Raw genomic sequence first — 26536 nt, forward strand, 5'->3', positions numbered from 1 at the left:
AGAGGATTAATGATCGAGTGCCCCGAATGTAGTGTTGGGAGCAAATGAAATCATGGAAGTGCTTGGCAGACCTGGAGAATGTCAACTGTGTATGTGTCTGTGATTTTTGTCATTGCTTTCATAATGATCGTCATTACTGGGCAAGGGAAACTGGTACTGTTCTGCTAGGCAGATGCCTTCAGCATCTCTCATTCCCACAGCTCTGATCACGATGGGCAAATAACCCCACACCTGGCCTTGGACCGGCTACCATGAGCACCGATCTCCCTGTACCTCCTCTCTATGCTCTGTGCAGTCAGCCTCCTCTCCTTTTAGCAATTCCCTGAGTCCTTCAGTGGTCCCTGCTGCCCACCCGCCTAGAGGTGGACCGCCTCGCCAGAGGTATCCAAGCTCTGCCCAGTCACAGCTACCAAATACCATTTCCTTTTTAGTCCCTGGGGTGGAATCCAAGGACTCGGCCTGCATCCTTAAGACCTTAAGATGTGAAGAAAACTCTAGGAGGCAATTTGGGAATGGCCTTATGACTCCTTATTTTGTGGGGGGTGCTTTTGTGACCCTGGGGAGGTTATAGCATTCTAGGCCAAGGGCCTCCAACCGAAAGAGAAACTAATCTCCGGAGGGCTGCATGTTGACAAAAAAACCCCACACATTCACATTATCTATGTCATATTGTATTTTTGTTTTGTTAAATATTTTTAACTTGGATCAGGAATTTTTGACTCTTTAGAACCATGAGTAAAACATTCCTTTGACTAGAGAGCCCTGCATGTCCCCTGTAAGGGGTTAACCTCCCCTCCCCATACACACGCATACCCACCCACATACATATGCACAGAAAGTGGCATCTGTCTAGGGATCAAAGGCAAGGTCCATGGGGTAAAAACAGCAGGTTGGTGGTGTTAGTTTGAAAGGAGGCTTTTTTTTTTTTTTTTTTGGTGGGGCAGTGGGGGTTAAGTGACTTGCCCAGGGTCACACAGCTAGTAAGTGTCAGGTGTCTGAGGCTGGATTTGAACTCAGATCCTCCTGAATCCAGGGCCGATGCTTTATCCACTGCAGAGCCACCTAGCTGCCCCCCAAAAAGCTGCTGTAAATATTTTTTTTTTGGTGAGGCAGTTGGGGTTAAGCGACTTGCCCAGGGTCACACAGCTAGTAATTGTCAAGTGTCTGAGGCCAGGTTTGAACTCAGGTCCTCCTGAATCCAGGGCCAGTGCTTTCTCTACTGTGCCAACTAGCTGCCCCTTGTGGCGTTAGTTTGAGAAGTAGGATGGAAGGCAAGACCGTAGCTCTGAAGCACTGTCTCCTTGTCCTCCAGATGAAGGTCCCTTCAAGCAAGAGCGGGAGCAGGAACAGTGAAGAAGACAGTGTCCGAGAAGCCACCAGCTCCCAGTGGAGCAGCTCTAGGGACCAGCTCAGTGATGTAAGTGCCGGCTGTGCCCAGGGCTCCTCCTGGCCAGCACGGGGTGGGGGTGGGGGTGGGGGGGGCAGTGTCTGCTCTGTCTCCGTCAGACCAGAGATTCCTTTATGCCCTGCATGTTTCTGGGCCGTGAGTGCCCCTTGGTGAATGGGCCCAGAGACTTGGCCGTGGCTTCTGGCATGGGGAAGAAAGACCTACTGAGAACTTTGAGAGAGAGTGAAGACGATGCTTCTCCCCCCACAACCCCCCAACCCCACCACCCACCTCTAGCTGTTGGGGGGTGGAGGTGCATTGCAGGCAGCACAGACACGCCCAAGGAGGGAGAGTAGCCATGGCTAGGGGACCGTGCCCGTTGAGTCCTGGAAGTCACCAGCAGGGCTGCCAGCTAATTCCACGTGCAGGCTTTTTTTGGTGTGTGTTAGCAATTAGCATTTTGCCTTCATTAAAACATGATTTTTTACTAATTAGGCCCTTTCCCGTTAGGAGGGATTTAAATGGAGAACAATAATCAAACACTGGCACGAGCATGTCTGAAATATTAAATTTAACATTTCAATGGCGAGCCGCGGCAATCCCCGGGCGCGAGGTTTTCATGTTGAGTTCTATTAATGTGAAATATGCTTCATAACTAAAACCTGTCACAGGAACTGGCTCGCAGCAGCCAAATCCAATTGGACAGTTAATTTAGCTTTCAAATTGAAAACACCACCTCGCTCAGGATGCTGTGGCCGGCCTGGGAGGGGAGGAGCAGGGCGGGCCGGGAGGCCTGGGAGGAAAGGAGGGAGGGAGGCCTGGGTGGGGGACTCGGGCCTCTGCCAGGGCTGATCTATCGGCTATTAGAGCTTTCTGAGCCCCCTCTTGAGAGAGGGAGGGAGGAGAGGGAGAGGTGGGAATGGCCCCCACAAATGTGTTTAAAAGCTGAAAGTATTTATTAAAAATGTCAGCCGAAAGTGCTTCTGGCAGATTAAAGTGGGACTCAGGCTGACAGGCTGACAGGGAATGTGATGGGGAAAATTCTCTCTCCATGTGTAGAGCCTTGAATGGGGCTTTGTAAACAACCCACGCAGAGGCAAGGAGGATGGGAGGCCCCGTCCCAGGCAGCCAAGGATGGGAGGATGGGAGGCTCTGTCCCCAGCAGCCAAGGCACTGAGGGAGGAGGCTGGGGGCACCCATGCTATGGCTCGGGCAGGAAGCTTAGATCATCCTCACCCTCGTTCCTCCAGGTGTGGGACCTGAAGCCGCTGCTGGGAAACCAACACTAGTGCTTATTCATTCATTCAGTCTGTGGAAGGAAACAACTTGGGAGGTGTGCCCAAGCCCACCCCCCACCCCCCCAGGTTCAGAAGCCAGTTAGTCCATCAACAAGCAGTTATGATGGCTGACTCTGGCCAGACCGTGGGCCAGTGCTGTGAAGATGATAAGGTGTTTCCCTGTTTGTAGAGCACTTTGTAAGCTTTTAAGTACCTGCTGTGTATCCCAGGCTCGGAACTAAACACTGGGCAAAATCAGTCCCTTTCCTTGAGGTGTCGTTTTGATATTCAGGATAACACCAAGGTAGGTTTACAGATGAGGAAACTGAGACCGAGAGATCACAGCCAATTAGCATCAGAAACAAGACTCAAACCCCAGATTTTTTTGACTCCCCAGTATCCAGCCTGGCTCTCTATAAAAGTTACATAAACAGACTTTAGAAATGTTTGATAAACATCTATTAAATTCAAGGACAAAAATGAAAAGATTATCCCTGCCTTCAGGGAGCTTACATTCTGTTGGTCTCCCAAGTTCTCCAGTCCAGTCGACCTTCTCTATGTCCTGCTCTCCGGCAGGCCACCTGTCCCCCTTCCCCCACCCCCACCCCCCAAAGACCCTTAGACTTCCTCCTCACCCCGAGGCTAGGTGGGCCTGTGTCTGGCATCCTGCATCCTAAGGCTGATCCTATTCTCCATTGAGTAGTGAATGGTTACTTGGTGTTTTCTTGGCTTGGTGTGGGGGGTTTTCCAGTCTGAGCCCCTGGGGATAGGGGCCACCTAGGATGGGGGGGGTGTTGTCTTTAATGGCTGGTTGGGGGGAGGCTGCTGTAGCTTATTAGAACATCTTCCCCCCCGGGAAGTGAAGCTGTTTTCCTTGAGAGAGGGAGGGACCTCCCTGTTCCCTTTGGCTCCAGGATGTTTCCTGAATCCAGTGAAGTCACACCCTGGGCTTCCCATCACCTCCTCTCTCACCTTCTCCTTTCTCCTGCCTTGGGGGACTGGCCCAGACTCTGGGTCCTCCCACCTTCCTGGCAGAAGAGTGTTTGTAGGGGCATCAGACCCAGCATGTTCATTTTAGAGAAAGAAACTGGGGCCCTGGACGAGGGAAGGGACTTAGCCCAAGGTCACACATCAGTAAGGAGCAGAGCTGGGGTTCAAACCCAGTCACTAGCTTCAAATCCAATAGTTATTCTGAAGCACCTGCTGATTCTGGGCCTGTCAGCTCTGAATGGGGTTGGGGTCTTATCTTCCAAGCAGGTGCTGGTGTTAAGCTGTTGTAGATCATGGGATACTGAGGCAGGAGTGCATCTATAGGAGTCTGGAAAAACAGGTAGTGGGGTCATGTCATCACTGTGGTGGGTATTGAATTTAGGGACTGTGACAGATTAGGAGATAGCTGGGAGTGGTAGAGAGATGCATCTTCCCTGGGAGCTGGATGTCTCTCTCCCCTCCCTCTTTCTACACACCCCCATCACTGTGGAATTAGAGCTTCACTGGGGTATCTCTTGGGGGTCAGAGCCCACTCCCATACACATTACCAAGTAATTTCACCACAGAGGGGGTGCAGGAGGGGCCACCTTCTAGGAAGGATGATAGGAGGCAGATGTTAGGCAGCAACCTGGGTGAAGGACCTGAGACAGGAAAGATCATGTTTGCGTAATGACTATAAGTGGGTCAGGTCACCTGAAGTGGAGAGAGGGGAAGGAAAATGGTAGCTAGACTGTAGAGGCCTCTCGCTGCGGGGCCGAGGAGTTTGTTGTTTATCCTGGAAGCCACACAACATGTGTGACTAGTTGTCGGGCAGTGGAACTTTGTCTGAAGTGTTTGAGTGTGTAGAGAACCCGCCACGGTCCAAGAAGGCCCCATTCAGAGCCCCATTCGCTCCGGTTGTTTCAGAAGGTTTTCTTGACCTCAATACTAAGTCTGCTTTGTTCTTCCTATTTTTCCTTCTGGCACCAAGGGTAATATAACTAATGACTCTTCCATATGACCTCCCTCCTTGAAGGTAGCAATTATGTCCTTTTCTAAAAATCTCTTCAGTGTCACACTTAGTTCTAGCCATGGGGTAACAAGGGCAGATCCCTCCCAATTCCTGCCTTTCTGAATGTAACTGTGTGTGTGTGTGTGTGTGTGTGTGTGTGTGTGTGTGTGTTTATTGTTTAGTCACTTCAGGCATGTCCAATTCTGGTTTGCCATTTCCGTCTCCAGCTCACATTTTACAGATGGGGAAACCGAGGCAAACTGGGTGAGGTAACTCGCCCAGGGTCACACAACTAGGACGTGTCTAAGGTCAGATTTGAACTCAGGAAGATGAGTCTTCTTGACTCCAGACCTGGCCAAAGAAAGAGAGAGGAGGAGGTAAAAGAAGAGAGAGAAAAGGAGATTGTTTGAAATCAGCTTAAAAACACTTAGAACCCATCAAGGTGAGCTGCTGTCTGGGCATTCTTCCCCACCTCTTGTGCTTGCTGAGGTGATTGTTTTAATCCTACATGTAAGATTTTACATTTATCCCCATTGATTTCCTCTTAGTAGATCAAGTCCTGCTAGCTGCCTAGATCTGTTTAGATCCTGACAGTGTCATCTAGTGTCTTAACTGAGTCTCCAGATAAGCATGGCTTCTGTACCTTTATCCAAGCCATTGAGAAAACCGTTCCAGAAGCATAAGGCAACCACAGATCCTTTGACCTCCTCACTAAGAATCTCCTACCAAATGGGGCAGCTAGGTGGCACAGTGCATAGAGCGCTGGCCCTGGAGTCGAGAGGACCTGAGTGCAAATCTCACCTCAGAAATTTACTAGCTGTGTGACCCTGGGCAAGTCACTTAATCCCAATTGCCTTACAATATCCAGGGCCATCTCCAGTGGTCCTGATTGATATCTTGCCACCAGACCCTGATGGCTCTGGAGGAGAGAGTAAAGTTGGTGACCTTGCACAGTCCTTCCTCGCTTAAATCCAATTCAGTGCAAGTCATGACATCACCCAAATGTCATAGTCTTTGTCAAGAACAAGGGACAAACAACCACCACTACCACCTTCCTACCAAATTAATTCTTAAAACCCAAGAACTCGGGGGCAGCTAGGTGGCGCAGTGGATAGAGCATCAGCCCTGGATTCAGGAGGACCAGAGTTCAAATCCAACCTCAGACACTTGACACTTACTAGCTGTGTGACCCTGGGCAAGTCACTTAACTGCAATTGCCTCACCAAAAACAAAAAAACAAGAACTCCAACATTCACTGAGGAAGCCAAGTAGTCAAACCCTTCCCCTATACCCTTCATTTTACAAATGAGGAAACTGAGGTACTAAGACTAAGTATATATGAATTTCAGGACAAAACAAAGAGTAGTCCCTCTCCTCTGGAAGATTACATACTGCTTTTATTCTGTTTATATTCTGTTCGTATTTGGCTCCTGTGCGGATCCAGCCATACAACCACCGTGTACATCTGCCTCGTTAAATGATCTCCTAGCTCTTGTCTCTCTCTGATCCCTATGAATCACATGCGTTGCTAAAGCCCAAGTAAGCCAAATCTGTGGCGTTCCTCAATCCACCATCTAAAGACCCTGCTCAAAAATGAAATTCAGTTAGTCTGACATGGCTTGTTCTTGATGGAGCAATGTTGACTCTTCGGATCTCCGCTTCCTTTTCAAATTAGGGAGGACCTCACTGGATGGTTTGCAGATTCTTCTTTTTCTGGTTTTTGTCACAGGAAAACATTTGCCCTTCTAAAGTCCTGTTGTATCTCTCCCATTCTCCAGAGTCTTTCTCAAAGATCAGTGATACTAGTTCATCAAAACATCTGCCATTATTATTGTTGTTGGGGGTTTTTTAGTACCCTTGGACACGGATCATGTTTGTTTTTGTTCAGTCATTTTTCAGTCATGTCTGACTATTTGTGACCCTCAGAGACCAACTCATTCATTATAGGTGAGGCAACTAAGGACTTTTTGTCATTCTGTGTGACCCCATTTGGGGTTTTCTTGGCAAAGATACTGAAGTGGTTTTGCCATTTACTTCTCCAGTTCATTTTACAGATGAGGAAACGGGGGCAAACAGGGTGAAGTGACTTGCCCAGGGTCACACAGCTAGTAAGGGTCTGAGGCCAGATTTGAACTCATGAAGAGGATTTTTCCTAATTCCAGTTCTTTGCCACCATAAAGTGAACTGCTCTAAATACCAAGGGTCCCAAAAGCCTTTGCATAGTTTAAAGCTTTTAATAGCTTAAGGCTGCACTAAGACTTTGGGGACACCCTGTATTTTTATATCTATGGGCCCTTTTCCTCTTGATCTTTTTTGTGGGGGGGGTAGTCGCCCTAGTAATGGTATTGCTGTGTCAAAGGGTACATACAGTTTAGTCATTTTTGCTTCCCCTCAATTGAATTTGCAAACGGTTTTAGTCTGAGGTAGCCTCCCTCCCTTCTGAGTGATCTGAAATATATCTTTTTGTAAGGCTTAGGGGAGGAAGAAAGGATTCATTAAGTGCCAGTCACTGTGGTAAGTGATTTACAGATATCTCATTTGATCCCCATGACAACCTTGGGGGTTAGGTACTATTATTATCCCCATTTTACAGTTGAGGAAACTGAGGCAGAGAGAGATTAAGTGACCTGCCCAAGGTCACACAGCTCTAGCTGCCTTGGGAGCTCTCACCTAGATTGCCCACCTCTTTCTTCTCATTTCTATCCACATGGTCTGTGTCTGGGTGCCAGTCAAGTCCAGTAGGCCTTTCCTTGTCCCCATTGGCAGTATTCTTTTCTGTTCCCCAAATCGTCTGGTGTTGAATTTATCTTTATTCCCTGCCGCCATGGCTGTGTACCTGCCGTTTGCTCCGCACATGAGGGCAGGTTGATGGGCCCGGGCGTATGTAGCCAGCCTGTCCTGGAGAAGAGAAGACAAGGGGATGAGGGGGCGTTATTTATTCTCTTCGTATTTGAAGGCTGGTCCCACAGAGAAGGGATTCGTCTCCTGTCCTGAACCCGTTCTGAGCGCCAAATTAGGCACCAAAGGGTGGTCATTGGGAAGGGACCAGTGGACGCTGACTACGAGGACAAACTTCTAACAATGGGAGCCGTCCCAAAGTTGGACAGGCTGCCTGGAGAGGCCGTGGGTCCTCTGTCCCCCAACCCTGCAGGTGCCTCCAGCATCCAGTAATCCTCTTTAAGATGGATCGATTTGAGGAGTTTCTCTGAGACATGCCCTCCCTGTTGTAGAGGTCTGGTCAGGGACTATTCATCTGTGCCTGGGGTCAGGGCCCTCTCCTATCTATCCTTGTGCCCCAGTGGGTCAGACCCCCCATGACCCCAGACAAAGCTTGGGCCTGTTTCCCAAACAGGATTTTCCTCCCCACCTGGGGGCAGGGGGGTAGGGCTGGGGCTGGGGCTGGGACGCAAGGGAGTGACCTCATTCTGAGGGTTTGGGGCCCAGGCCCTCCTCCCAATTGTGTTTTGGCTGTTGTGCCAGGGCCTGGGGGGCATCTGAGTCCACTAAAGCCTTTAAAAGAAGGCCTCTCTGCTCTGACCCATCCTCTTAACAAGGGCTGGGGCTAATGGGTTTTCTCCCAGACTGAATTGAATGACTCTTCCTTCATTATCATTTAAATAGCACTGGGTTGGTGGGGCAGCCGGATAATTGGGCCTTGGTGGGGGGTGGGAGGTGTTGTCTGGATAATGGGGACCTGAGGGGAGGCCCTCCCGGATAATGGGGACTTTGGGGGAGGGGGGGCCGGCTCAGATAATTAGGGCCATGGGGGCACTGAGGGAAGGCTGGGCCAGAGAGTTGCTGAGGGTAATTGTCATGTATTCTCCATTTTGTCACCACAAGATGGGAACGGAGAGTAATGATTGTATGTGTCGGGGGCTGGAGAGATAGCGGCTCCTGCCCTAGTTAGGAGAAGCTTGGCCTAATTGCCCAGGCCTGATGAATGAAGACGAATTCCAGGCACAGCCAGGGCTCAGTGTGAGGGCTGGTGCAGGGGACCAAATTGCCAATTATTGGTCCTGGACAGAGCTGGCAGGTGGGGCCTCAGTGGGGGGCAGGGGGAGGGCTGTGTAAGAAAGCCTTCCCAGAGGGGCTTGGGGGGGGGGGGGAGATTTGGACAGCAGCTGGACCAGCCTTCTCCTCCCACCTAAGCTGGAGGGGACAAGCCCATGATTCCCTTTAAGTTATCAATGACACTCCCTCCCCACAGCGGGCCATCTCCAACCTCCTCTTTTTACAGATGGGGAAACTGAGGCACCTCTGGGACTTGCCCAGATTGACAAGTCCTATTGATTCTACCCCTTCTTTGGCTCTCCAAAGGGTTCCCCAGCCTCGAGGCTCCTCCCTGCCTCTAGTCCACTCTTAAAATCATAGCATCATAGACTAAAGTTGTTAAGGCCCCCAGAGCCCCTCCAGCCCAAGCTTCCTCACTCACTTTGGGCAGAGGGGGGACCTGGGCCTTATTTAAGCCCCACAGGTAGGTAGTGAGCATCAGGGGCAGTATGGGAACCCAGGCCCTCCTAACAGGCCAGAGCCATTGATCCTCTGCCTCTGTGGGGCAACCTATGCTGTCCCTCCTGGGACAATGCTGCCAAGCAAATCCTCTTTCCTCTGCTGGGAAAAGAGAAGGCTGGCCTGGGTGACCTCCGATTTCCCTCCCAGCTCCAATCCACGCTCATTCCATCCTTCATTCCCCTAAGTCTCAGCCTCCTACCTCTGGCAAATCCTCCCTCCCCCCCCTCCCCCAGTGTTGGCCCAGGACCCGCTTCCCTTGCGTCAAAAACGTCTGTCCATTCTGGTGGCTGGGTAAGGAGCTGGGTACCGCCCATTGCCATAAATTTTTCTATTTTGCCTTTGAGAGAAATATTCCGGGAATAGGCAGCTTTCCTCTCAGGCAGGGGCCAGAGCCCCTGGCATCTGTCAGAGTTATTCCACACATAAAATGCAGTGAATCAGATGCCGCCAGGCCGAGCTAGCGTAAAGTCTGGTTTCCCACTGGGCAGCTCCAAGAAATCTCTTTTGCCCTGCCCTTGCACCGGCAAGGCTGGGCAGCCTTTACTTATTGAGCACACAGACAGTATCATGAACTTGGAAGAAGAAAGACCTGGGTTCAAATTCCGCCTGACACTTAGCCACTTTCTGACTCCATGGCAGGTTATTCATTGAGCATGTTATTAAGTACCTGCTGTATGCTTGGGCACAGTGCTAGGCTCTGGGGAGTAAAGAAGCAAAAATAGAGTAGTCCTTGTCTTGGCAGAGCTTATATTCTTTTGAGAAACCACATGTATACAGAAAATTCAATTTAAAAATGTGCAAAATACATGTAATTTAAGGATTGAGGAAAGTCAGAGGGGTCAGAAGAGGCCTGCTGTAGGAGGTAGAATTAGAGCTGACCCTTGTGGGTAAGGTATAGAGTGGTGCTTAATAAATGCTTATCAGTGGAATGTTATTGTTCTTTACCTGTAATTCTCAACAAGCATTTATTAAGTGCCTGCTGTGGACCAGGCAGAGGAGATGCGAAGAAAGGCAGAAAACAGTTCCTGCCCTCAAGGAATTTATAGTCTAATGAGAGGAGAGAGCATGCAAGCAACTAGGTGCAAATAGGATGCAAACAGGCTATGTTGGAGATCATCCCAGAGGAAGAGCTTCCTGTAGCAGGTGAAGTTTTAGCTGAGACTTGAAGGCAATGATGAGGAGGACAGGCATGCCAGGTATGAGGCACAGCCAGGGAAGTTGCCCAGAGTCGGGAGATGCAGAGTCTTGTGCTAGGAATGGCCCTGAGGCCAGTGTCACTGGATCACTGAGTGCCCAGGTGTGAGGTGTGAGGAGACTGGTTTGGGGCAGTGGTTCTTAGCCATTCTTGTGTGTCCTGGACCCCTCTGACACTGTGGTGAAGCAGAGGGACCCCTGCTCACAATAGTACTCTTAAGTGCATAATATTAGGAGAAGGCAGCCCAGCCTACACCTTCTTGGAGGTGGAAGGTACAGGTGTTACACATGGCACATATTTGTGGACTTAATATAGTAATTGGTTGTGCTATTTTCCACTCTTACAAAAAATACTATTTGTTGTATGGGATGGCTCTTAGGGAAGGGAAGGTGGGATATATGGGATACCATGATGCTGTAAGAAACAGGAAATATTCATACAAATTGTGGGGAGAGAGAATGACAACAGAAACCAATTTTAGTGAGCTATAGTGGGACATCTAGGAGGCACAATGGATGGAGCACTGGAGTTAGGAGGACCTGAGTTCAATTCTGATCTTAGACACTTACTAGTTGTATGACCCTGGGCAAGTCACTGAACTGTTTGCTTCAGTTTCCTCATTTGTATGACATGGAGAAGGAAATGGTGTCACAAAGAATTGAATATGACCGAAACAGATCATCAACAATATCTCTCTCTCTCTCTCTCTCTCTCTCTCTCTCTCTCTCTCTCACACACACACACACACACACACAGAGTTGGGTCCTAAACAGAGCCCAGTAAGGCTGAGCTGGGCTGTGGGGGGAGAAGTAGATTGTAGGAGAATGAATGAGACAGGGTTCTCAGCAGGACTGAGGAGCAATCAATGAGGTACAGCAAGCCTGACCCTGAAGCAGAGAGGCCATTCAGAGCTGGGCACACCCCTCCTCCCCCCACCCCACCCCCAATGTCTCACTCTGAAAAGGGCCTTCTGTCTAGCCTGGGAAGGCTGGGCCTCTCCCTAAGTGCCAGGACCCTCCCACAGGGTCAGTCATTAGCAAACAGCAAAGACTTTCACTCCTCCTTTGAGTAAGGTTGCTGCCCCTTGGGTCTCTAGCCCTTTTCTGGTTCCAATGCCTTTGTGGAATGGCATAACTTGATCCACAAGCATTTATTTAGCTTTTGCTTAGGCAGCCAGGCTGAGTTCAAATCCTGCCTCAGACACTCTGAGCAGCCGCATGACTGTGGCAAGTGGGCAAATCTCTTAACCTCTGTCTGCCTCAGTTTCCTCACCTGTAAAATGGGGGAAATAGCAGCCCCTCCCTCCCAGGGTTGTTGTGAGAATGATCAGATGAGATATTTGTGACTCGTCACCACCACCACCATGGTCATCGTCATCGTCATCAGGAACAGTTATTACCCATTATTAATAATTATTAACATGCCAGGCAGTGGAAATACAAAAATGAAAATGGCCCCTCCCTGAAAGTAACTTACATTGTATAGGGTGAGGCATCTTAGCTCTGGACCCGGAAGGTCCTCAGAAGGCAACCAGACCAGCCACCTTCTTTCCCAGATGAGGACCCTGAGGCCCATATTTGGAACTGGAGAGGACTTGGGATGATTGATTTAGAGGTCATCTGGTCTAGTCCTCTCATTTGACAGGGGGGGAAACTGAGACCTTTGCAGTTAAGTAGCTCGCCCCAGGCCTGACTGGGCCAAAATTTTATAGGAGCTCCATTCCCTCTAGGTCTGCAGCTCTTGCCAGAGCACCAATGCCATCTCTCTGTGCTTTTCCTCTCCATTTGAGCCAGGGATTTTGTATCATGCCCCTTTAAATCAAAAGTTTTACATAACATTCAGACCTTGTTAATGTTCAGCAAGAGGTGGCCTGATATTGCAGGCTGAAATCCAAATTGGAGGGACCTTATGAGCGAGAGAGCACACTGGAATTTCTAGGTCAGGCCCAGAGACCAGTGGAATGGGGGGGGGTATTTGAGGTTGGGGAGAGGCTCCATTCCCACTTCTGTTCCAATCCCATTCCCCCATATCCCCTTTCTCCATTCCAGCCACATCCCTAGTTCTCATCTCCATTTCTAGTAGGTTGAAACCAAGAGCAACTTGTGAGTTTCTGGGGGAATTTTCCACATGGAAGAGGGTCCAGCCCAAGTGTCTACCCCTTATATACTCCCTCCAAACCTGAAGAGATTTAGCAATGAGATCAACTCCCCCTCATCCTCTCCTCCAACCCAGCACCACCCCATCCACTCCTCTTTCTCCTGATCCCCCAAGCTTGGGCTATCCCACTCCACATGCAGGTCCTTGGTTGCTGGATCTCCCCCAACTCAGAATTTCAATTCAAAAAACCATTTCTTAAAAGGCTGGTTCCTCTGGGCATCCTTTCATACACTTTAGCAGGATGTCTGCAAACTGTAGCCTGAGGGTTATATCCATTGGACAGCCCTGTTTTTGTAGGAACTAAGGATGTCTTCAAATACCATAAAAATAATTCTTATGGCAGTGCACCAAATCATGTTTGCTGACCCCTGCTCTTAAGTAATCAGACTCATAGAATTACAGCATCTCACACTTTGGAGGGGGACATCTTTGGCCACATGGTTCAACCCATCCATGGACCGACCCAAGGTATCAACTTAATATTAAAAATTTCCCAATAAAAAGTGGAGGCAGGGGCAGCTAGGTGGCGCAGTGGAAGAGCACCAGCCCTGGATTCAGGAGGACCTGAGTTCAAATCCCTCCCTCAGACCCTTGACACTTACTAGCTGTGTGACCCTGGGCAAGTCACTTAACCCCCATTGCCTCACAAAAAAAAAGAAAGAAAAAAATGGAGGCAGGTGGTGGGGGATACTGAAGTGAAATGACAGAGATGGCCCTGCTCTCAGAGGGCTTTCAATCTAATATTGTGCTTTAGTGGCTCTTACATGAAAAAAAAAAAAAAAGGTCATACAATGAAGGGTGTCCCAGGAGTCTTAGTGCAGTGTTAAGCTGTAAAAGAATAAAAAGCTATTTGAACAAAATAAGTCTATTTAACGTTTAATGACTTAAATCTGCCTCAAGACTTTAGGGACACCCTGTATGAGCGTGTGAAAGGGAGATCTAGACCAAGTGCCTAGCACTGAGTCATGGCTTAATGATTCCTTTTTTTTCCTTCACTTTTTTTTTGTGGGGCAATGGGCAAGTGACTTGCCCAAGGTCACACAGCTAGTAAGTATCAAGTGTCTGAGGCTGGATTTGAACTCAGGTCCTCCTGACTCCAGAGTCGGTGCTCTATCCACTGCGCCACCTAGCTGCCCCAAGAGCTTACATTCTAATGAAAAACTCAACTAAAAAGCTATTTTCCTGTGGTGTGACTTCCCCTGTGATTGACTGTGACTATCTTTCCTCCCACAGAGCTCCGCGCAGGCCTTCTCGGGACGAGGCTATTCCGTAAGTCACTTACAACGTCTTTGTGTCTGTCTGTTTCTGATCATTGGAATAAAGGAAACTGAGGGGAGAAGGGGGACGGGGAGTGGGGTGGAGAGGGGCTGAGTGGTTTGGGAGCACCCATCTGTGTTGGCGGCATTCACAAACTTAACTTTCTTCAACGCTAGTAAAGGGTGGCCAGATGTACCCTTTGGGGTGGATTTGGGGAGTGAACAGGGCCCGGGGATCTGGATCTGATTTTAACCTGTATAGAACCTGTACAGGCTGGGCTGGCACAAGGTAGGGATAGGACTGTACTTTGTCCCTGATCTCCCTCCCTCCCATCTGCCTCAGCTCCATTGCCTCTTCCCCTCTCCCCCCACCGCTGGACCCGTCTCTGCCCTCTTTCCCATTTCCATCCCCATTGGAGGAGGCCAGGTGGCGGCAAGTGGTGAATTTCCAAGACATCTTTCACCTTGAAGGGCATCCTGGCTAAGTGTGTTTTGGTGCCCAGCAGGTATATGTTAGGTGATCATCAGATGTACATCAGGTGCTCACCAGGTGTGGGTCAGTCTCTCCCTATAAACACACCTGCCCATTTGTCCCCAGCTGGGTCAGGAGAGGGCATCCTCTTTCCTCCAGCTCTTTCCCAGAAGTCTTTTGAACCCCCAGAACTACCAGGATGTGGGCTGGGTCAGCAGGGAGTTAGATGTGGGTATTTGTTCCAAACTGGAAGAATTTGACTTAGGGGATTAGCACTGAGGGTTACAGGGGCTCCACTTCATATGGGCATGATTCCTGTCTCCAGAAGCCATGGGGAGCACGTTAGGGGTGTGAGGGAAGGCTTGTAAGGGGAAGGAGGGGGTGGTCACATCTACACTGATCTCAAGACCACCTGCCCCAAAATGTGTCTCAGCCTGCACCCTGAGCCCAGCCCCTCCCTCCATTAGGAGGTAGGTAACATCTTCCATCACAGGTCCTCTGGAATCATGAATGATCATAACTTGTCTTGATCAGATTAAGTCTTTGAAAGTTGTTAGCTTTTACCTTGTTGTCAGTGGCTATAGTCTGACAAAAGATAATGTCTTTGCTCCCTATAATGCTCCATAAAGCACTCTCTATTAAAATAGGCCCCCTCTAGGGGCAGCTAGGTGACGCAGTGGATAGAGCACCGGCCCTGGAGTCAGGAGGACCTGAGTTCAAATCCGGCCTCAGACACTTTACACTTACTAGCTGTGTGACCCTGGGCAAGTCACTTAACCCCAATTGCCTCACTAAAACAAAACAAAAAAAATAGGCCCCCTCAGGGGCACAGAACTCAGGCTGGCGGGGACACTGTGCCCCCCACCCTTGGATTCTTACTGGGCACCCATCTAAGGAGCTCAGAACATTTTAAATCACCCCATCAGTTTGCCAATGATGCTGGAAGTCTTTGCCCTTGGAATGTTTTATGTGTGCAATAGGAATTGACATTGAGAGTAATATTAACCCTGGATGCTCAATTGCCTAACCTCAGGTGTGCTGACCAGGGCCAAGGACCAGACTGACCGTGGGCAGGTACCACAGCAGGCCAGACTTCAGGCCACAGAACTATGTGAAGGACAACAAACTAAGCCGGTGGCTCAGAGGGTCCATTTTAGTACAATTACATGGTACAGCAGCTAGCTATACCAGAGAATCAGTCTTGGGCAGATCAGCCATTGCCCTTTAGATCTCTGTCCCAGCTCAGCAACCTAAACCAGTGAGGGGGTCAAAGGATGTGGAGAGAGTCCAGTCCTATTGTTAGGATGGGCAGGCCTTCTGTGGCCAGTTTCTGTTCCCGCACTCATATTCTCATTCTTTCTGTCTCCCATGTCCCCCTGTGTCTTGCATTGCATTTGGACAGGCCTTGCTGTCACATGGTCTATTGTTAACCACCAGCCTTCATGCATACTCACAGACCAGCTCTTATCAGTGAAGGGTCTGGGGATTCAGGTCTCTGCAGTCTGCATTTGGGATGACCTGTAGGCCCTTACTGTGCTTACACATAGAAAGTTCCATACTCACACTCACACATTCGCACTTAGGGGTACAAAGATATACAAACACAGGCTCTTAAGAGATCTCTCTCTCTCTTGCTCACACACACACACACACACACACACACACACAATGATGCAGTTGCCCATGTAGCACTGGGGTCTGTTTTGTCAGACACAGGCAATTCATTTCAAAGGGAAGGTGAACTCCAGGCTCCCCAGTACCCATTCTTTTTCTCTTCTCTCTTCCTTCCCATATCCTTTCTTTTCCTCCTCTCCCTCTCATCCTCTCTCCTTCTTCCCCTCTCTCTCTCTTTCTACCCTTCTCTCCCTCTCCCTCTGGTTTTCCTTTCTTCTTTCTTACATCTCTCCTCCAGATCTGTTTTCCATTAAACAGTATTCTGCTTCTAATTAGGATGAAAAGTACCTATAAATTTTCCCTGCCTGCCTTGTCCATAAATAGGCCTTGGGCCTGGCTGGCCAACTAACTGGCTAGCTTTCCTGGGGCTGAGTCAGTGACCCTAGCTTGGGATCCCAGGGGGCTTCATGGCGCCCCAGTGTTTATAGGTAGCAGTCACAACAGGATGGCGATTCATACCATTCCACGGGGCTCTTAAGTGAGGTGCAGCTTTCTGTCTCATTCTTCCTCCTTTCCCTAGGGCATCCCAAGACCATTCTGTGGTTCTTCTCCCCGTTCAGTTCTGTTTTGTCCTGTCTTCTCTACATGGGTTGTCATCTTCTGCTTAGGTTGTGGGCCAGAGCCAAAGGTGGGCACTCCATGTCTTGCTGCTCCTCTTGGCCGGGCCAGCTCCAACCCCTGGTGCCAAGGCCTGTCATCCATTTTCTCCCAGCCTCTGGTCTTCAGGAGTCACTCCGGGCAGTTGACTCCTCCCTCTGTGTTCTTCTCTCAAACGGAAATACCTTGCCTTTGTTTCCAGGCAAACTCAGGACTGGTTGCTCCGGCTTGGAGAGCAACAGTTGCTGTAGTAACTCCCATGGAAAATTCCAGCTTAAAGTTGGGGGGGGGATTAAATCCCTGTCTGGTCCATAACTTTGGTTTTTGGTTTTCATATCAGTCGACCAAAAAGCACCTACTATGGATCAGACACTGTTCTTCTAAGACACAAAGAAAGGCAAATAACAGTCCCTTTTCTCTGGGAGCTAACAGGCTAATGTGGGAGACAAAAGGTATTTAAATAGGTAAATTAGCTTCTAACAGGACTGTGTCAGCAGTCAGGATGATGGAGCTAGTTGTCTATTACCTAGAGTTCTTCTTTTTACTGTAGTATCCTCATAGTAGGAGCACCTGTCAATCATGACATCACTTATTTCTTCAAGTGCCAACTAAAATCCTACCTTCTATAGGAAGCTTTTCCCAATCTCCTTTAAATCAAGTGCATTTCCTCTTTTGATGATTTCACAATTCATCCTGTCCACATCTTGTTTGTATATAATTGTTTGCATGCTGTCTCTCCTGTTACTTAGTATGGGAGTGCCTTGAGAACAAGGTCTGTCTTTTATCTTTCTTTGTATGCCATGGTGTTATCAAAGAATCTGGCACATAGTAGGTGCTTAATAAATGTTATTTGAATGACTCGTGGTCATGATTAAAGGTTTTATGAGATTAGTAAAACATAGGAAAATTACAAAAGCATTAAACATGTGTATTATAAAGTGATGCATTCCTGACACATTCCAGTTCCAGTCCCCTTTGATACATATTACCCCTTTCAGGTTGGAGTCTGTTTCCTCTGTCTCTAGTCTCCTTGTCTTTGAGAGCCACTGTGGAAATTCATTGTCTTATAATAAGTCTCCTATCTCCCAGTAAAGTAGGATCAGGGCACAGATTGCCCACCATGGGGAAGTGCAGAAGCTTTTCGTGGCTCTCTGGTCTCAGCTGAAGAGGCAAACAGGACAGCAGGGTCATTGGTTCCAGAGTTTTCTTTTCTTTTCTTTTTTTTTAAGTGAGGCAATTGGGGTTAAGTGACTTGCCCAGAGTCACACAGCTAGTAAGTGTTAAGTGTCTAAGGTCGGATTTGAACTCAGTTCCTCCTGACTCCAGGGCCGATGCTCTATCCACTGCGCCACCTAGCTGCCCCCAGAGTTTTCTTGGTAGCGTTTGCAGAAACAACCCCGAGGCTGACACCCAGAGGGTGCCGCTTGACTATCACAGATCTGATGCCAGGACGACAACTGTGCCTGTGTGTTGGTCCTCCTCTTCTGCCTTCCTTTGTCCTTCAGAAGAAAGGACATCATTCCTGCTTCTAATGTTGCATCTGCTATCTCTGTTGGTATTGAAGCCGACTGGAAATTGTCCCTGCCCTGGTAGGCTTTTTGAAAACATTGTCCCCGGTGGACATCTCCCCTGCTTGTATAAGAGCTGTCTTCTCTTTCTGTCACTGTTGATGCCAATCCCTGATCGGACGTAAAGGATGGAGGCAGGGAGAGTGAAGGCCTCTCTATTAAACAGTTATCCAGGGGGCAGCTAGGTGGTGCAGTGGTTAAAGCACCGGCCCTGGATTCAGGAGTACCTGAGTTCAAATCTGGCCTCAGACACTTGACACTTACTAGCTGTGTGACCCTGGGCAAGTCACTTAACCCCAATTGCCTCACTAAAACAAAACAAAAAAACAACAACAAAAAAAAAAACAGTTATCCAACAGGTCTAAACAGCATACCTTCCTGCACTCGTGGTCACACAGTCTTGGGGCTAGAAAACTCTTCCAAGGTTCGGATAGTATTTCTGTGGAGTCATAAGACCTGGGCTCAAATTCTGCCCGTCACTACCTTTCTGGGCCTCAGTTTCCTCCTCTCTACAATCTAGGTGGCTCCTAAAGTCCTTTCCATAATGGGAATCATGGAGTTCTGAGTTCAGATCCCACCTTAGACACTTTTGAACCATGCGGCTCTGGCCAAATCACTTAACCCCTCTCAGCCTCAGTTTCCCTATACATAAAATGGGGATGATAATAATAGCACCAAACTCAAGAGTTGTTTTTAAGATTATATACACTAAGTGCTTTGCAAACCTTAAAGCAATATATAAATGCCAACTACTGTTAGTATAATTGTTGTTTTCTTTATGCTTTTTTTTAACATTGCTGTTATTTCCCAAGAGGTCTGCCCTCGCCCCCCTAGCCCCAAGACAACACAGACACCTCCCTTGTAACAAAGTTCAGTTAAATAAAACAAGCCAAGACTTCAGCCATGTCTGCTAATACATGCCCCATTCAGCACCTGTAGGTCACCACCTCTCAGTCCTAGTGTCTGGAGGCATGCTTTAATATCAGGCCTCTGAGACGACAGTTGGCACTGAATTTCTTCTCCTTCTGAAGCCTTTCAATGTTTGGGGTTTTTTTCTTTCCATATCATCATCTTGTAATTTATTCTGCATCTATATTGCTGAGTCCAAAGGCGGGGAAGGGAAGGAGGAAGGGGGAGAGAGAGAAAGAGAGCATCCAGTGGTGTGTTTCCCACTCAACTGAAATGATTTAATGCTTACAATTGCTTTCATTTTTATCCACAGTGTACTTTCTCTCATCCCCCCCCTTGCCCCATAATTCAGAGTTAGCAGTAGAATTTAAGTTTTCTGAGAGCAGAGACTTTTTTTTTTATATGTTCTATTCCCAGCCATAGTACCTTGCATTATTTTAAAAACTAGAACCTGTGGTTTCCTTGAGAGGTTACCTGTACAAATCAGAGAGTTACCTGGCCCTGAGGTGTTGGGTGACCTGTGGGGGTAGCATCTTAGCACCAGAACAGGCCGGCATCTCATGCCACCTGCCCACCTGCAGGAGAGGAAACTGAGGCGCAGGCAGGTTAGGTGACTCATCCAGCATCACCAAGGTGTGGTAAGGGTGAGATGGGACTTGGCCCTAGGTCTTTTTGCAGCTGTCACCCCAGGCTGCCTCACCCTGTGTATAGGAGCATTAAGAAGCTCGTTGCCCCTTAGTCAGGTGGCTGACGAAGATAATCCAAATCAGCTTTTGCTTGGAGACTTATGGTGAGTGGAAGCCCACCCCCTACTGAAAGAGCTCCTTCCTCCTCTCATTGTTTTCCCTAAAATCTCCCTCCTCCTCACGCCCTCTCTTAAACCCTCCGACACAGCTGACCAGTCCCTACTGTCTTCCCTTCCACATTAAACCTCTCCAATGCTTTCAGCTCATCTCCAGCCAGTATGAACCCTGGGGGCCCCCAGTCCCAATAACCCTGAGACACAGCCCTCCCCCCCATCTTCTCTTTGCTGCTGTCCACACCATGAGGTCAGAGGTCAACTCAAGACCTGACTGTTGGAATGGGGTATCCGTGGCCTCCCCTGGGGACTCTCCCTGTTAGCCTGATGCTGTTTCCTATTGGGTTGAGCTCAAAGCTGTTTCTGCCCTGGGGGCTCTGGGGCCTGTGTTGCTGCCCCGCCCCCATCCCAGCCTGCTAGGGATGTTCCTTTATCCCTTTCTGAGAGAGAACCCCTTTCCCACAGTGCTCCCCGCAGCCTCCCAGGTGCGGCCTCTGCCTGGTCCTCCCTCCTCCTACACAAATGAGTAACTGAAGCAGACGGCCCAGCAGGAGGCCATCAGAAAACTGACAGCCCCCCTCCAGCCTCTCCCTGGAGGCTGAGGCTGCTTTACACCAGGCCCCAGGGGGCCTGTCCAACTGAAAGGACGATTTGTCTGGTCCTGTGTGTGGCCTCCGAGCCCTGCTAACTAACTGCCCGCCTCCTGGCTGTTCCCTTGACTTCCTCCCATGCCTCCTGATCTCCTACCCGGGCCCCAGTGGCCACACCCCCGGGCCCTGTTGACCGACCCTTCCCTGTGTACAATGCTCACCTCAGGCTGACCAACCCCAGCCCTCTGACCACTTCCCTGTTACCACTGGTTACAGATTCCCATGCACTCCTCTCCACCTCAGAGGCAGGTCCCTTGCCTGAGCTTGTCTCCATGGAAAAGTGGGGCACTTTTCCCAATTCACCACAGACTGGCCCGCTCCAGCTCCATCCTTCTTCTAGGCTCCCATCTCCTTTGCCCCCAGGTTCAGGCCCACAACAGGGGTCTCGTAGGTACCTTGAGATCCCTTCTCAGTCCTGATGGGTTAATAAGATTGTCCTCTTCACCCCTTAGATGTTTCTATCTGTCTCTCTCCCTCTCTTCTCTCTGTCTCTGTCATGCTGATCAACTTTCATTCTGTCAAAAAGATAACATCTTATAAAGCCACATTTGTGAATCAGAACAATTCAGTGTAGTTCAACAAACATTTATTAAGTGCTTCCTGTGTGCAAGACACTATGCCAAGTGTTGGGGATGTCTTATATAAATCAATCAAGTATTTATTAAAAACAAAGAAAGCTAAGTACAGTCCTGCCATCAGGGTGCTTACATTCTCGTAGGGAGATAATGTAAAAAATGGGTACATACAGGAGTGACCCAGTGTAGTTTGAAAGTAACTTTGGAGAGGGGATGGGGGGACAGGGTGTTAATGTCATTCTATGTCCAAGTCACAAGTTATGACCATTTTTGGTCTAAGCGATGTTTGGGAAGCTCTTTAACATTTACAAAGCACTTTACATATCGCAGTTCACAATCAGTCCAGCAAGAAGGTAGTTACTCCAAACTCTACTGTAGGCATTCTTCCTGCAATTTACAAGGCAAAAGACAGAGTTTCAGTGACTTAGCCATGGTCTCCGGCTGGTAGCTGTCCAAGGTGGCAGGACAGCCGTACCCCACCTCTCCCCGTCCCCCCCCCCCCAGGAGGGGTGAGGCCTCTTCATCCCACAGGGGAAGGCTTTCGTTGCCTTATTGCACCATGCTCGCTACAGCAAACACAGGGCTCTGAGGGAGTCTAATTTACTAGCAGACAGTTATCAGAGGACAAGCCTCTGGGCACAGACTAGATACTAGAGATGGAGTAACAAGAAAACATTGGAGCTTGGCAAGCAGCCAACTTCAGAAGAGCCCCCGAGGGGCCTGAAGGCTGACAGCTTAGAGACCCTGGGACCAGTGGGCCTGAAGACCTCAATATCTCAGACCCTTCCCTTCCCCCTAGATCAGGGAGCCTCTCTCCATCACTTTCCTAGCTTAAGGATCAGCCTGATACAGTGGAAAGCACACTGCCTTTGGAGTTCGAGGGTGTTGAGTTCAAATCCCACATCTGACAGTTACTATCTGGGTGACCCCAGGCAAGCAGTTTGTTTCCTTAAGTTTCTTTGTCTGATAAATTAGGGGGTTGTACTGGAGCCTCTAAGGACTCTTCAATAATCCTTTGGTCCCTGTGCAGTGGTGGGTAGTATGGGCACCTCTATCAGTTAATAAGCATTTATTTAGTGCTTCCTGTATGCCTAACAGTGTGCTGGGATACAAAATCACAAATAGTCCCACCCCTCAAGGAGCTGATGTTCAAATAACTCAAGGATCATCTGGGTAACTGTATTTTATTGGAGATAAGTCAGGTGTCTCCCCAGGCCTCCTGGGTCAAGAGTAGGGGCCCTGGTGGGGAAGAAGCTGCCAGGTTCCTTTACCCTATTAACCTTGGTCAGGGCTTCTCCTGGGTTACCACATTTAACAGGCTGCCAGTGAGGACCCATGAGGAAGTAGGTCAAGGACATGCCCAGCACTTGGCCACATATCGTGCCATCTATGTCCCCTGAAGCAGCATGGCACTCACAGACCCACCCTCCCGCTGGTGTTAAGAACCCCCATCAGCAACACAAGCCTTTAAGGTTGGAACCAACATCCAGAGCAACTGGTACAATTCAGACAGGCATTGCCAAGCTCTCCCTGCTGGTGGTATTCCCTCTGTTTATACCTACTGGTTGTGTATGCTCAGTAGCCTTGACCCAGACCCACACAGACATTATACACACCCTGACACCTCCATGGCTGGACCAGGCTTCTCCTAATTTCTGAAGCTCTTGGGTGCCCACCTCTCCTAATCTCACCAGGTGTGTGTCTGTATGTCTGTCTCTCCCATCTGTGTTTTTGGTTGCTCACTTTTAATCCCCCAGAAAGAGAGAGACAGAGCATGCATGTGTGTGTCTATGTATGTATCTAGAACAGCACATGGTAGGTGCTTAATAAATGGTTATTGATTGATGCATTGGCCGAGATTTTAGTAAATTACTGTAAAAAGTTTCCCGTGCTATAGTTATGGAAGAGATGGATGAAGTAGACTTGGCAGAATGATGGTGGATTCCAAAGGGCCTGAATGGCTGGCCTCAAAGCTGCATCACTGATGTTTTAGAATTACCTCAGTCAGAGCAGATGGACAAGTTGGGCCCCAATTAAGTGAGCAGAGGCAAGTGAGCAGAGGCAAGTGAGCTGGCTGGCCGGCCTCTGGGAAATTGCAAAGTTCCCCCTTATGACTCCCAAATTAAAGGCTCATCTTTCTGCTGGTATAGTTATCTGACTCGGAGACATGCTGCTCTGCCATCTCTGAAGAATTATAAATGTGGATCGGGCATGGGGCACTGGAAGGTCTATGGGTGGGCTGCAGGATTGAGAAGAACTGGCGTTAAGCCTAAGATAGGAGAAATGTGTACTCAACGAGAAAAGCAGGTCACGCGGGGAGAGTTGGGGTCCTGAGGGCTTTGTGCTCCAGTGGCATATCATTTGGTTATGTCAAGGGAAAGTGAGGAAGGCCACTCCAAAGAGTGATGGGCCCCCCCTTGGAGCAAACTAATGGGAGGAAATGGGCAACATTCCCATGGGTTGTGATCTGTGTTTTTGGAGGGCATAGCTGAGACAATGAAATCATAGGTCCAGTTGAGTCATCTTGCATGATAATGATAATAATAACAATAATAAATAGCATTTCTATAATGCTTTTAGGTTTGCAGAGTGTTTTACAAATATTATCTCATTTGGTTTTCACAACAACCGTAGAAGGTAGGTACTGTTTATTATTCCCATTTTATGGATGAGAAAACTGAGACAAATAGGTTAAGTGACTTGCTCAGGGTCAGACTTGTTAGAGGATAGATCGGAACTGAGGTCTTTCTGACTACACCACCACCTAGCTGCTCAACTAGAATGAATGAATAGCCTTTATTAAGCACCAACTGCACGTAAAAGCCCCAGTACAGTAGAAAAGTAACCAGAGCAGCAAGGTGGCACAGTGAATAGAGCACCAGCTCTGGATTCAGAAGGACCTGTGTTCAAATGTGGCCTCAGACACTTGACACTTACTAGCTGTGTGACCCTGGGCAAGTCACTTAACCCCAATTGCCTCACTCAAAAAAAAAAAAAAAGTAATATAACCCCTGCTGTCAGGAAGCCCATAATCTAACAGTGGCCTTTAGGTCTAAGGTTCCATGACTCAGTTTACCAGTCAACCTTGAACCTGGTTGGGCTTCACTGTTGCCTCCCACCCTTTCCTCGCTTCAGCCTCTGTCCTGTGATGGAGTTGTTTCCTGAGTATTTGCTATAGAGAGCCCCATCCAGATCAGAGGGACTTGCATGGATGAAGCACCAGAGATGCCTGGCCACACAGAGTTTGCACAGGAAAAGCCCTGACCCCAGCTCCTTCTGACCACATGCAAATCTCTAGGGGTGGGGTGAAGGCCTCATTTTCCTGACACATTTCCTTAGCAAATTCTGCTTTGAGTCTTTCATGCAAAGTGTGGGCTGCTGTTCCTTGGGTTCCTTGGGAGGTAGAGCAAGGTCGGGAGGCCCTCTCCAAAGGAAAGGGCAGCGTCCCTAAATCTCAAGGCCCAAGCAGCCCCCGGGACTCCCTGAAGAACTGTTTTCAGCCCAGTGGTGAAGGTGAAACTTCCCCAAAGTAGGGTTGACACCATCTAGGCCTTGAGGTTCTGTGTCCCTGAATTTGGGGTTCTATCAGACTTGCCTCCCCTTGCAGGATGCTCCTGACTGTCCCTGTGATCTGAACCTTATCCTGGAGTCCTTGGGGGGCGGTGACAAAGGAGAGGAGAATGCTGTTTTTGCAGATAACATCATCCATTTCTGCCTGGATCTTTGGTAGTCCCAGCAGTGGCAGCCTCCAGGCTGTGTCTCCGTGGAAGCCACTGTCCCCCAGGATGGGGCCACAAGGCCTGGACTGGGAGGAAGCCCAACAGTGGTCTGGCAGGTGCTACCATTAGACCTGCATGATGGCCGTCCTCATAGCTGTCTGAGCTTTGCCATCTTGATGGGCCTCAGCTTTCTCATCTGTAAAGTGGTGGCCATCACACTCAGTCCCTCATTGGGTCCTTGGGGTGTAGGGGGGGTCCTTTTGTAAATTTGACTCAGCATCACCTCCTGGCCCCAGCCCAGCAGCGAGACCCTCCCCCTATTATCTCCGAAGCTATGTTTGGTCTTGGGCAGGTATCCCACATGCCCTAACGTCCTTGGTCTCACCATCTCCCCCATTCTTTTTTTTTTTTTAAGTGAGGCAATTGGGGTTAAGTGACTTGTCCAGGGTCACACAGCTAGTAAGTGTTAAGTGTCTGAGGCCTGATTTGAACTCAGGTCCTCCTGACTCCAGGGCCGGTGCTCTATCCACTGGGCCACCTAGCTGCCCCCATCTCCCCCATTCTTGAAAGGCTGGGACTTTCCACAACCCTTCACAGCTCATGGCCACCTTCCCCTGCCTTTTTTCTCTGGGATTTGACCCTTGACTGAGTCTCAGGACCCCAAAGACAGCTGCCCTTACTCCAGAGGAAAAGACAGAGTGACCTCAGTCCTCCCCAGTGTATCCTGGTGGGGAGGAATCAAAGGGGTGGGGGGGGGGGGGAAGGAGCCGGATCTACCTGCAGGCCTCATCTGTTCTAAAGAGCCAGGCCCCTGTCTCTGTCTGCTAAAACTAGATTCAGAGCTAGAAGGAACTTCAGAGCAATCTCCTTTACTGAGGAGAAAACTTGAGGCCACGGTGGCTCTGGGCTCCCGTTCACCCCTCCTTAGCCATGTTTGGTCCACGTTTTTATCCCTTTACCTTCCCCTCATCCCTGACCAGCTTCTCTCTGTCTCTGTGAGTGAGTGTGTGAGAGAGAGAGAGAGAGAGAGAGAGAGAGAGAGAGAGAGAGTGTGTGTGTGTGTGTGTGTCCCTCCTTTTCTCTCTTCCTCTCCCCTTAGTGTATACAAGTCCTGGGCCAGTCATCACTTTCCTGAGAGCCTCAGCTTCTCCACCTGTAATGTGGGGGTGATGATGTTAAAAATGAGAGAAACTATGGGAAGCACTTGACAAACCAATCTCAAAGGCCCATATAAAAGTTTTTTGTGGGTTTTTATTGTTGTTGTTGTTTTGGTGAGGCATTTGGGGTTAAGTGACTTGCCCAGGGTCACACAGCTAGTGTTTAGTGTCTGAGGTCAGATTTGAACTCGGGTCCTCCTGACTCCAGGGCCAGTGCTCTATTCACTGCACCAGCTAGCTGCCCCAGGCCTGTATAAAAGTAAGCTGCTCTCCCTCCCAGAAGGAAGCCTTCAGACTGGAGGCAGAGAGGGGGGCCGGCTCACCCTTCTCTCCAGGGCCCATCCTTTGATCCCTCCTCTGGCCTTTATTTCTTTCTCCCTTAAGTCTGAGGAGGAAAGTTAATGACATCGTAAAGCTGGGGACTCCATAAAATCCCCTGATTTACAGTCTGTGCTGGGAGCCTGTCCTAGAGCTGCCCATTAAGGGGGAGGACAGACAGACTGGCCGCCTGCAGCTTTTGGATCCCTGGCCCCTTATTTATGGCCAGATTACGGGGCTTGGGTGTGCGCCATAAATCAAGCCCCTTATCTTTATAGTGCGTGTAATTAACCCTTTAATTATTACCTTCCTGCCAGGGCTGGGAGGAGTTCG

The 26536-nt window shown here is 49.1% G+C and overlaps 1 protein-coding gene across 6 annotated transcripts in view; it reads left to right on the forward strand.

The window, feature by feature from the left end:
• The window catches only part of FBRSL1 (fibrosin like 1), a 307120-nt gene that overhangs the window by 143293 nt on the left and 137291 nt on the right, over positions 1–26536 (forward strand). For 5 of the 6 annotated variants that reach the window (XM_043965816.1, XM_043965808.1, XM_043965826.1 and 2 more), the window contains exons 3-4: positions 1313–1417; positions 13743–13778. In XM_043965816.1, coding sequence (XP_043821751.1) covers positions 1313–1417; positions 13743–13778 — 141 coding nt within the window. The remainder of the gene's footprint in view (positions 1–1312; positions 1418–13742; positions 13779–26536) is intronic. The other variant, XM_043965852.1, reaches the window with a different exon arrangement.

This window comes from Dromiciops gliroides, chromosome 1, assembly GCF_019393635.1.
Source record: "Dromiciops gliroides isolate mDroGli1 chromosome 1, mDroGli1.pri, whole genome shotgun sequence".
Lineage (NCBI taxonomy): Eukaryota > Metazoa > Chordata > Mammalia > Microbiotheria > Microbiotheriidae > Dromiciops > Dromiciops gliroides.